Here is a 12,572-nt window from a genome sequence, read left to right on the forward strand (position 1 = left end):
CCCTACGCACTTCCCTCGAAAACGGATAAACCGGTTGAGATCAAATTTAGGCTACTAAATCCCCATGTGGAATTTAAAGGAAGGCACTCATTCTTAGAAACTATCCGACGGAAAAATGAAAAAAAATGTGAGGATGTTTCATAAAATCTAACCCTGAAAATATATCTTACATCAATCTAATGTTCAAATAAAATTAATAATATATTGGTGAAAGTCCCCTTAAATACTTCCTAGGATTGTAATCATATACACATGCATAATCCACAATGTAAGGCATAACAACGGAAATTTCAATAAGAATCATATTATTTTACATAACATTACATTATTATTTACAAAGCTATAAAAGTTTAAATTTGTCTATTTAGTGTGAATTTACTGTAATCGCAAATAGCGAACAATGACATTATCACACCGAAGTGGCTAGTCTGATATATTAAATGCTAATAGTTACATATAAATGAGAATCTCTTGTAACGGAACCTTCCCACATATGAGTACAAAACTCCTTTCATACCTGCGAATAACCAAAACGGCGACCGATTGTCAAGAATGCGTTCAAAAATCTTTATGGTATGGGACACCAGCCGAAGAGGACGGTAGATTGAATATACTGCAGGACTACCTTTCTATTTTGCATATTGGAATGGTGGCACTTTTTTGCCAGTCAGATGATGCTCTATCTTCCTCAATAATACGAATGAATAATTCACTGACCTCCCCCTCCAAAGTGTTGGGTTCCAGCTCTTCGCTTTCCAGAGCTCAGATGCGATGTCGTCAGGTTCTGTTTCTCTCCCCAATTTGTGGAGTGGAGGATGAACCAATTGTTCCATTGAAATCTGCTCGAAATATTCTCGCCACGTTTCTGTCACGGCCCGTCGGCCGCAAATACAGTACCATTGTTGTCATTAATGCAACAGAAGTGTTCGGCATGTTGTGTGTGCTCGTGTCGGCTTTTAGCTACTGTTTCTCGTCATCATAAATGTCCAGCTTATCGTAAACATTTCCGTAATGGGCCGTTCGAGTGACAGGGATCGCTTTCTTTATTTCAAGGCTGGTATCCTTGCGAATTCTCAAATTAGTTAGCGGTTGATCGAGAAACTAGTGGTAGAGGCGTTTCTTTTGACGAATTTCCATTTCATCATCGTTATTCCAAAGCCAGGTATCTCGGTTGATGGACCGCTTACCTGGCTTCGCGACCCCGAGGGTTGCATAGACCACTTTATTCCACGATTCTTCCACATTCGTAATAGTTTGTGATCACGTAAGTGTGACCATTTCTTCTTTCTTCTCACGAATCACGGCGATCCAGTGCATTCTGACTGAGGTGAACACTCTAGCATTTTTCCGAGGCTTGTAACTCAACCCTCTATTGATGTTCCGGTGTCCCTACGATTTATTCAATATTTTCTGTGTCCTCACATCGGCTGACCTATTTTTTGACAAAAGTTGTTGCCACACCAAAGTACTTTCCTGGCCTTGTACATTTGGCTCTTTTGAATATTTGTCCAAGAAGTACGAACGGAATCATTTTCTTTCATTTTTTCCTGCCCTCTGGTGTTAAGCATCTATATCACGTTCGTAATCTGACAGCGAACGAAAGCGAACAAACATTTTCCGTCAGAACTTGATATGTATCCCCTTTTCTATCCAAATATATTAAAAATGCCTACGTTATGAAAGGTCGCAAAAATTGACCATCGCAAACACGCACAACCTGTGATCGGGATAGGTGACCTTTACTCCAAGGTAGACTCTTATAACACCTTCCCATACAACGAAATAAGTGACCAATTTGGTGGTGGCCGCGTCTCGACTTTCGACTGTGGCAGTCTGGTCTTGACTTATAATTAGAGAAGCATTTTTCGAACATAGGGCCTGGGACAATATCAACTGCGTTCCAACTTACCCACATCAAACATCTAATCAAATGGACAATATCGCGCACTTCGTATGCGTGAAGAAAATCTATAAGGACAATATCGTGACAGATCCTTTCTCAGATGAAGCGGTAGTGTTGACCAGGACGCGAAGCAGTTGTTAGTGATATTGATTTTGTGTGTGGGATGCTTGGAGTTACTAAGGCAGGCCGGATACCGGTTGTTGCGCGGCTAATCATGATAATGAGAGCGAGAGTAGCACTTAAGGTAAATACAAACGAAATGAGCGTTCTACCTGTAGTAATGAGCAACATCGAAAGCGTAATATATCTTTGCTTCAGACGACATACGACGGTTCCAACATCACATGACGCATAGCATACGCGTAAAGTGTCCGTATTTGCTATTCCATCCAATATAAACCTGAGATAATTTCGCATATACAAAAGCTCCTCTGTCAGCACCCATCTCTGGCATGTCGGCACACGCTCAACCAAAAGTTACTTTGACGCAATCAAATCGGTTAGCAAGTGGACGTACAACAATCCCGTTGGTGGCTATGCCTAACAATAGAATCGACTATTCCACGCCAAAAGGAGGTCCATCTGATCAGTAGAGGGCTAAGGAAAAAAGATATATTTTGGGAAAGATTCTGCAAAGTTTTAAGTAAGAAAGCCTAGAGAAAGGTTAGAGAAAGTAGATTTGAACCGCGATCTTCTACTACGATGGCCCAGCTCTCTAACCATTAGAGCCATCTGGACACAGTAATGTTCTTAGTAGTATAAAAAAGTATAAAAGCCAGAAGCCAGACGATCGTGCGCACAAAGCTAAACTACTCTGGAAAAAACCAACCAACACGACCTATAAAGGGAAACCAACCATGAAACGTAAAATTTTCTAATCTAAGATATAATAAACCTTGCTCTTAGGTTTTTGTGTTAAACAAAGCCTTATTAAAAATTACATGACACCAAATTTGGCGGAAACTGTGAACGCCCACTCGTACAGTCACAGTTTTAGACGTGAAATTTAAGGGAGGGGCTTCATACATGCAAAAGGCGATGCAACATTTTTTTCCATCAAACATAGTCATGTGGGATATAAAATAAAGGTGTCGATTTGTATATCACTTTTCGAAGTTGGTATCAGTTCGGAGGCTGGAAAGTGGTGATTTCTTTCACGGACCCATTCTCAGAGTCTACCCATTCGAAAAATCTGAAAAAAAATACGGAGCTGCCACTACCCGGTGCTCAGGCTTCGAAATACCCTCCATTTCGATATCTATTGAAATAAAGTTAATAAAAGTACATTACTATAATTTTTAGTAATTGTAAAACCCCCTCTTCAGTTCATCTTAGAATCATGCAGTAATATAAAGCATACCATAGTCCCACCAAGTTTGGTGGAAATCGCACTATCCTTCTTTTTCTTCAGCCTTTTTCCCGTTCACAAGCGGGGTCGACTCGTCGTGATCGGTTTCGTCATTTGGCTCTATCGAATGCCCGATCTGGGTGCAATCTCAATGCTTTTAAATTGCCATCCAGCGTATCAAGCCACCGTTGTTTAGGCCTGCCTTTTGGCCGTTTACCATCGACTTCGATGTTCAGACCAATGTTGGCAAGTGAATTCTCGTTAGCACGAATTACATGACCATACCATCGAATACGCCTCTCTCGCAACTTTTCCACGATCGGTGCAACCCCATAACGATCGCGGATATCCTCATTTCGGATGTGATCAAAACGTGTGACACCACTAGTCCAACATAACATCTTCGTCTCTATTACCGCAAGACGTCGCTCATTGTCTTTTATAGTTGGCCAACACTCAGAACCATAGAGAGCGACAGAACGGACGACATTGCGGTAAATTTTAGATTTAAGACATTCGTTGATGCGTCGATCACAAAAAACACAAGCAATGGAACGCCACTTCATCCAGGTTGCGTTAATGTGTGAAGCAATTTCATAACGCAGTTCTCCATTGGTTGATAGCGTCGACCCGAGGTATTTATATCGCTCAGTTCTGGGCAGATCACACTATTACTAGCAAAGTTTTAACAGGCTAAAATTGTTACTTCAGTGCAAATCTAAAACTTTGAATGTCAGTAGCACGCGAAAGTGAATATTATCACATAATATATAAATGTATATTGCATAGTAAGTACTACTGGGACAAAGATCCCCTCAAATGTTCTTACGTAAGAAACATACAAAACGTTTCATAACTGAAGTGTCCAGCTTGTGGTTTCCCGACTTGTTTTATCTTATCATCTCTTAGACCTAAAATATATGAATTTTCTCGCGCTGAGTAATTTTTATATACTCTTCAATATGTTAAACATTCATTTATAGACTTTTGTTTAAGTTGCTGCTCCAACAAAATAAAAATATATAAAATAAATCAAATGAGCGATCCCTCGTTAGTATAAAAGGATACACAAGAACATCTTCCCTTTTTTGAATATCGAACAAAAAGGGTTACCTTTAGCAAACAAAGCTGGGGCAGGGCAAACCTTCTATCCTATAGCCCAAGGTCTGTAGTACCAGACATTCCTACAAAGCTGCCACTTATAAGCGAAAAGTGAGAAAACTTTTATGGGTATTTTAAAAGCGGGAGAATAGCAAGCCAATTTATAGAATAAACAAAGGTAAAGAGCCAATATATTGTTCTTGATATAAACGCAAGTTTCCATGGGCATGAACTACTTCGATTGCTAAATATGTTATTTTTGTGGAGTCCATTTTTATCTTACATAAAACTTTGACGACCTGAAAATAGAATCTAGGTCATGCTCATCCATAATCAGCTCAATTCATAAAGGGGGCTTTACACGCAACGATACATTGTAGCAATTTATCGTAACGATCAGATTGTTACAATTTATCGTTGTGTGTAAACGGGAGATTGTAGCGATTTATTGGGATTGGAGTTGGAGTGGATGGTTGATGCCGGCCGGCATCAATTTCTGGGAATCGTAACGATTCTTCACCTTTCTCACCAAACAACCGATGTACAGCGACAGCAACACTACTTCCTCCATGGTTAAAGCTTTTATAAAGACTGGGGGGTCGATGTAGGGTGACATTTGACAAGAAATCGTTACAATTTAGTGTAGCGTGTAAAGGGGGCTTTACACGCAACGATAACTCGTAACAATTCATTGAACGATTTATCGCTCCAACAAATCGAAAGAGTAGACAGTGCTCTACTCTTTCGATTTGTTGGAGCGATAAATCGTTCAATGAATTGTTACGAGTTATCGTTGCGTGTAAAGCCCCCTTAAAGATTAGACTTTAATCAACATGCTACAAAACTGGTTTACCTGACCAAGCATCTTAGAGCCGTGGGTTGGGACCTCACGCTGAGGGTCACGGCTATTTGAAAGAAGCTATTTATCTTAATGGTTTTCTAATGCATCGGAGTGTAGTTGACAATGCAAGCAACCTACATTTTCAGCCATTTGGATGCTCTACTATATTACCCTTTGTACTATACTAACCGCCGCTACCTTCTTGAGGAAAAGTTGTGATCCTATGAGACATATGCGATTATTTGGTTCAGATTAACCAATGTCACGTTGTCCCGATAGCTTTTCTTAACCTTGACCTGTACTCAAGAAATTTATAGAACATCGTTTATATTATCCCTTGCATTGCTTTCCCCATGCAATTATCGTGTCACATTCCGCACGTCTGGCTTACTTATCGTGAAGCATGCACAACCCTGACTTTGTTGTATCAAGAATCTCTACACCAATATTATTGTTGGCATTACAGCGTTTATTAGTTTATTCTGTAGCTCTAGCACCATGGCAAACAAAACCTCGGCGAAAGAGAAGAAAATTGAAGTACTTCATTTAAATTGGCTTAGAGTTTTCGCAAGTAATAACAATTTGGCCGGATATTGTAAGCTTCCCACCATTCAATATAGCCTCAAGCTCTACTAGCTCAATGTTTTCATCCTTCGAAATATTCATATAATTTCTTTTTTCTTTTCATGGAATCTTTATTATGCCGGTCCACGGGGGATTCATTTTGGAAAATAAACAAAATTATTAACATGAATCACTTGGTCTTCCACGTTCTACCTGAATTTTCACAATGGTTACTCGACAATGGACTGTACTCGACTATCCCTGCTTGGAAACTTGCTGAAATGGTGCTAATGGATGGGCTACGATATTTCTTTGCCTGTGAATTGATTACGCACGTGCTTTTGGCCGAATTCTACAGGTGTCCGTCGAATCTGACAAGGTTGTGGTTACTACGTGGAAGAAGCAGAGTTTCCATCAACGCCATGGGACGCAATTGACACAGCTGTCACATTCATCTAACAATGTCCTGCGAGCCAGGCGTGGTGTCATTAGAATGCTAATTATTGTGGTGCTCACTTTTGCACTGTGTAATTTGCCATTTCATGCTCGGAAAATGTGGCAATATTGGTAAGTATGCGTACATATTTCTAGTGCTTTGCTTTCTTCAAATATATTCATGCGTCTGTTTCTCCTTATTATTAACCTCGACGTGAATACTTAATCAGTTTGGCAGTTTTGATTTTGCGGGAAACCATTCGTACTAAGAGGATCGTAGGAAGGGTGATAGAAAATTATTGCTGATAAGTAGGCAGTTCTCATGTTTTCTGTTAATCGCTCCAAGATATACTTATGCGTGCAAATACCTTCCTTTGGTGTAAATATCATCCGAGGCTTTTCGGTACTTGAGAAGTTTACTCAGATGTAATTTACCGTAGATGCTTTTCCACTCAGGTCACCTAATTACAAGTTCACTTTCCGGAAAAGAACAACTCATCAGATTAGACTGAATAAGTTTAATACATTCGTCGTATGTTAACACATGTTAGCATTTTCAGCCTGTGGCATTTGTAATGATGTAAATTATGAAATGTATGTACTGTGATATGTTCAGTGAATGAAACGAATAAGATTCGTAATGAAATTGAAATGTTAAGTCCTGTTTGACTTTTATAATGATAATTTTTGTTGACAATTACCAGTTCACACTGGAATATAGTTAAACAATGCTGCTAGCTGCGACATTTAGTCTGGGTATTGAATTAGTGTGTGATTCGTTTATCACGTTTAAAGCAAAGCGCTTCTAGCTCAAACAACAGTATATGGTCATTTATAATATTGTAGGGAAAATTACTGACATTCGAAGTATTAACAATTAGCACGAACTCATAGTTCTTTCATTTAAAACAGCTGCCAATAAAAGCCTTCAAATTACTGTACTATATCTTCTATGCAATTTTTGGTATCGGATATTTCGCAAACTGTTAGAAGAATGCAATCGCAACAATGATTCCAAAACCTGGAAAAGATGCCATGCAAGTCAAATCGTACAGACAAATAAGCTTTCTTCCGACAATATATTCGATATTGCACAACAAGAGCAAGTACACCAGGTTGTCCAGAAATAAAGAATGTTCTCGAAGTTAGAAGATGCAAGGTTCGGTGCGTCTCAGGTCACAGGTCTAATAAATAAAATCAAAAAATCTGCCTCCGGTTGTTCGTAATGAGACTTATTGAATTGCGATAATCAAATGTTTATCCAGAGTGGCTGAAGACGGCTTAGAGGGAAGAGTTAACCCAAAAACCTAAAAAGTTGGCGAAATTGACCATAAAGGTCCGCCTGCAAATACCGAAGCTCCATCGGAGCGCTCTGTCGACACATGCTTGCACGCCTCTGTGCTAGCCAAGCTTCAGAATATGGGGGACTTGTCATTATTCAAAATTCACGTGGCTTAAAAAAAATAACTACACAAACATAGAGCTTTGTATCGCCTAACCAAAACGCGAGCTAAAACCTGAAAAAGGAAAATAAAGAAAACGACGGCTCGATCGCACGCGTGGAACCGTAACTCACCGGACGTGAGTGCCGCGATCGAGGGGAAGAGATCCACAACGGATCACAGTCTCGATCCATGTTCCTTCTGCCTCAGATGGTTATTGAGGCGCGGCCACTGAAGTTCACTCCCTTCCTTGACATCCCCTGGCCATTATTCTAGAGGATATCCCCATCTTGTTAGAGTTTTGCGGGTTAAGGAGGAGGAGAAAAGAAAGAAGTTCTCAAATTGATGATTGAGTTAATTCATACTTGGTATTATATTCAAGAAAAAGAATATATGATACAATCATGCAAACAAGACAAAATAAATAATGTAAGAGAAAGTGCCAGAAAAGAAAAATGTTCAAATGACCAAAGTAGTAATGAAAGAGAAGTAAATGAAAGTAAATAAAATAATAATAGTATCTAAAGAAAGAAATAAAAAATAAAAAAAGGAATGGAAGGACCCACTCCGAAAAGAGAATGAGAATAAGTAGTGATAATAAAGAATCTAAAAAAAATGTCCAAATAAATCCCTCTCCCAGAGCTCTGGTCAACATATACTTTTTTACCAGTCGGTATTCTTAAATATGATTACACCTAATCATCTTTAATCCAAAATAGGCTATAAATCATCAAAACGCTGCTTATTTCCTTTTTTTATATGGATATGTACATACATATTATATTATTTACATATCCATAATATTAATAATAAAAGTAAAATATATAGTTCTTGGAAAAAAAACTAACGTTAATTCTCTTTTCCTCTATAATTTCGTACTTCACGTTCTTTGCTCGTTTAGATTGACTCAATGGCGTCCCGCAGACAAATTCCCAAAAACGTCAATTTGCCTCTAATAGCATCTATGATAAAAAGAACTGAATCACCCGAGCCAGTTTTCCATTCAAGCAAAAATCAGCGTGCAGCTCCAAGAAAAATCGGCTGCCTGCATTTTTGTCAGTACCCAACAATTCATATAAATTCGTAGCTCCCATTTTCTCGGCCAACTCCACACCATATGATATTTCGCGTCTCCTCATGCTCCTCCTCGCTCCAAAATCAATTCCGATTTTTTTTCCTCCTTTCTTCATTGAAAAAGAAATTATTCTATATCTTCGAAAGCAAATTGCAACAACAAATTTTTTACAACCTCACGGCTCCGGTCTAACGAAAAAATGTCAAGCAAAACTGACGCAGGAAAGAAACTCTTCTTTGCGATTCAAATTTTCCACTTGACAAAGACAAAATTTTGTACTTTCACTACAATCGGTGGCTAACTTTCCAGGCTACCAAATCCAAAAAATTCAGAGAAAACTTCACAATACAATGAACTACGGAAAATCCGATGAGTTACAATGTCTTTAGATAAGTTCTCCTTGATCGAGAAAGAAAATCGCGGAAAACAAAAGCACTTCTCTCATTCGATGTGACTCCGTTGCCAAAACTCACGTTTCCATTGTTCTTTTGTACTCCCCTGCCCATCAGCCGTTTCTCGATCAGTCGGTCCCGTTAAACCTGACCTTGAACTTCTCGAGTTCATGTTGCCAGCAACATGCGCAGTAGCGTTAGCGGATGCGGCAGATCATTCCCCTTTGTCACGATCAATTCGCTCGAATGCATTCAATAATGTGCAACATGTGGCGAAATTTAAGGTAATTGCACACTATAGAATGCATTATTTGATGAAATTAATCCCAAAAGAGGCGAATAAAATCCTGCTCCATCCATCCCGCTCCTTCATCCGGCCACTGCATGTTTCCGTAATCTATTAATCTCGTATTCAACGAAACCCTGATTCCAAGTAAAATCCAAAGATATTCTCAGTGAACAGCGCAAAATCAAGACAGGAGTTGCTCTGAGAAGTATACTTGGCTCGGTACTGCATCTTATCTACACGACCGATTTCCCTGCTTAGCAGGCTAACCACCACATCTACCTTTGGTGAGTGCAAAGTATTAAAACCTTGTAAAAATATTAATTTGAGGGCGAGGAAAATCTGAAAGTTGAAATTCGCAGAAAAAAAAAATTCAGAATACCGGAAAATGGATGCTTGTGTGGGAAATTTCCTATGCACGCTTTCCCAACTGTGCATACTGAAAAATTCTAAATATTCCTTGATATGTCTCCAAATTCCAACTCCGCCGTTTATATTAGCTCACTTTATATGATGATGACGTCATATTCGTCTTAGAGTGCGATAAATTCACGTGAAATGCACAATTTTGACCTTCTATAACGTTAATAATAGCTGGATTTTTTTAAATTTTCCAAAATTGTATATACAACGGCACCACTTCTAGGATGCACTTGGGGGAGAGTTTTCATGGTAAATTTCTAAAATATGGTAATATGCTATTATTAACCTTTTGGAGCAGGTGTAGGAATGACATGTATTTTGAACCCTAATTTCGCATCAATGCACCACTGTGATTTTTTTTCAGATTTTTCGGTTGGATAGGTTCTGAGAACGAGACCTGTTATAGTTGTTTGGGCCCTCGCTCCCCTGTGTTTCATCCACTATCAAAAATATCATCAGTTTCGAAAAGTACTAATCGAGCTCTATCACTTGATAGCTCACTCGACAATATTCTGTGAAAAACAATTTACACCACCCCTTTCATATATATGGGAACTTGCCACTTGCTATATGTAAAGGGATTCACAGATCACGTGTTTTCACCAAATTTCGTTACAATTGGTGCAGCCGTTTCCCAATAAATCAGGTGTGACAGATAGACAGATGGACAAGCAGAAATCGGCTCCACTCTAATAAGATTTTGTTTTACACAAAACCTTAAAAGAAAAAAAACTTATTATAAGTTGAAGGTTTTGTGCATTTATGTATGTATATTTACGGTTTCATTTGTTCATAGCTAACATGGTAGCATCTACGTATTCAGTGTGCTAGACCGGGAAGTTTAAGGTGATACATTCTATGATGTTTTGAACCTACAATAACTTTGCAAATAATAGCAGAATTTAGATGAAGCTTAATACTTACGTGCCCTGTGTTATGAATCTGTCATATAATCAACTTGAAAGAATAAAAGAAAAGAAAAATTAACATGTCTCCCACTAAAATCCAAAGCACTCCTCACAACTCTTCACCACTACAAGTCGAGTTCGAAAAATTAAAGAATTAAAGAAATTTTTCGTGGATGCAATTGCTAATTTTGACGTCGATTAATAAATGAATTCTACTGCACGGGGCTTGATGAAGAAATAAGAATACTCTTGCAATGTATGTGTACAATATGCCAAACCTTTCACTTTAATTTGATGTTCGAATGTTCTGATTTGAGCACGTGACTATATGCAGAAGAAGAATAAACCTTCAATGAAAATATATTAAGTTTCGGAGTGAATCGAATGAATGCCCCCCCCCCCCCCCCGCGACACGTCAAATGCTTCACAGTGGAAAGAACATACCAGCGATATCTTGGCAAGATGTCAAGGAATATGGCAAAACATGATGTTCTTAAGAGAGTATTGATACAATCCGCATCTCTATCGAAAGAACACTCCATCACGGCGAAACATTCGAGCAGTAGTTAAAATTCCAAATTTGTAGGAGAAATATAACTCTGATTGCAGATATGTGTAATAACTATAATTGAATCGTCGGTCTGCTATATGCCCGACAAGAGCTGAAACAGGCTATGTGTCTGATGCACTGAGTGCGTGTTCGGGTCTCGAAGCGCAGACAATTGCCCTCGAGCCACTCCTTTATCCTGTGAAGCATCCATTGCCCTTGCATCCTGCATGGAAGGATCAACTCAACCCACAGAATCTCCCCTCGTGGCTTCATACCACCGCCAGCCGTCGCGGTGCGCTGACAGGTCGAGCTCAACAAGCGGTGACATATTTTCAAGTTTCTTGAACCAAAGGCAACAAAAAGAAGGATGGACGATTTCTATATTCGAGGAAAAACCAAAACAAAGTTTTCCAGACGGTAGTTGAAAAGTTAAATAAAAAGAAAAGATATGAAATGAAAATCATCATAAAGCGATAATAGCAAACGGAAAAGCAAAAAACTGAAAGGAGACTAAATCGAAAACAAAGAAATTCAATCAGTAAGCATCAGTATCAGTATCAATTTATTTAATTTAAGTAATCAAATATCAAAACAATAATCATCCAACACAGAAAAGAACCTTGAGGACTCCTCCGTCCCTAAATTTCGGAGCTCCTGCAAAGCTCATGGATGGCCAAAATGACATCCCAACCTCATAAAATTGTTGCACATGTGTACAGAACAACTTTCGCCCACAGTGGTTACTAACGAAGAACCGATAATCGAGATGTTCCCCGTCGCAGAGTATTAGGTAACTAAATCAAACAAAAGGAATCGCATAAACTCTATATTCTTCTTGAAATCAGAGAAGAAAGTGAGGATGAATCATTGGGGACGGAAAGGCAAAGAATTTAGCCGAATACCTACGTATTCCGTTAAAAATTCATCTCATCCGTCTTTTCATCCTTACGAAGAAGAAACAATATTACATTTTTTGATTATTTGATTGCACATGAAGGTAAGGAACCATATTGCAACATATAGCCGCAAAGACCCGTAGATCCAGAGATTTCTGGAAAGCAACCAGACGCTAAGTCTCAAAGACAAACACAACAAACTGGTATACTAGCGAAGATAGGGCAGGGAACCCTACTCTGCATGGTGGGAAGGGAAATTGAGGCTTAGGAATACTTGCTTCTGGGGAAACGGAGTTCAAAACCAGAATATCTTTCTCATTTTCAAGTATTTCAAACCTAAGAAATGTTGGGCCCCATTTGTAATGAAGAATATCGTTCATTTCATTTTCATTTTCAAGCCACCAATAA

At 38.8% G+C, this 12,572-nt stretch overlaps 1 protein-coding gene across 5 annotated transcripts in view; it reads left to right on the top strand.

The window, feature by feature from the left end:
• LOC119652274 (trissin receptor) overlaps positions 1–12,572 on the top strand; it is a 463,147-nt gene that overhangs the window by 422,788 nt on the left and 27,787 nt on the right. For all 5 annotated transcript variants that reach the window (XM_038056265.1, XM_038056267.1, XM_038056263.1 and 2 more), the window contains one exon: positions 6,116–6,324. In XM_038056265.1, the coding sequence (XP_037912193.1) occupies positions 6,116–6,324 (209 nt within the window). The remainder of the gene's footprint in view (positions 1–6,115; positions 6,325–12,572) is intronic.

This window comes from Hermetia illucens, chromosome 3 (assembly GCF_905115235.1).
Source record: "Hermetia illucens chromosome 3, iHerIll2.2.curated.20191125, whole genome shotgun sequence".
Taxonomy (NCBI): Eukaryota; Metazoa; Arthropoda; class Insecta; order Diptera; family Stratiomyidae; genus Hermetia; species Hermetia illucens.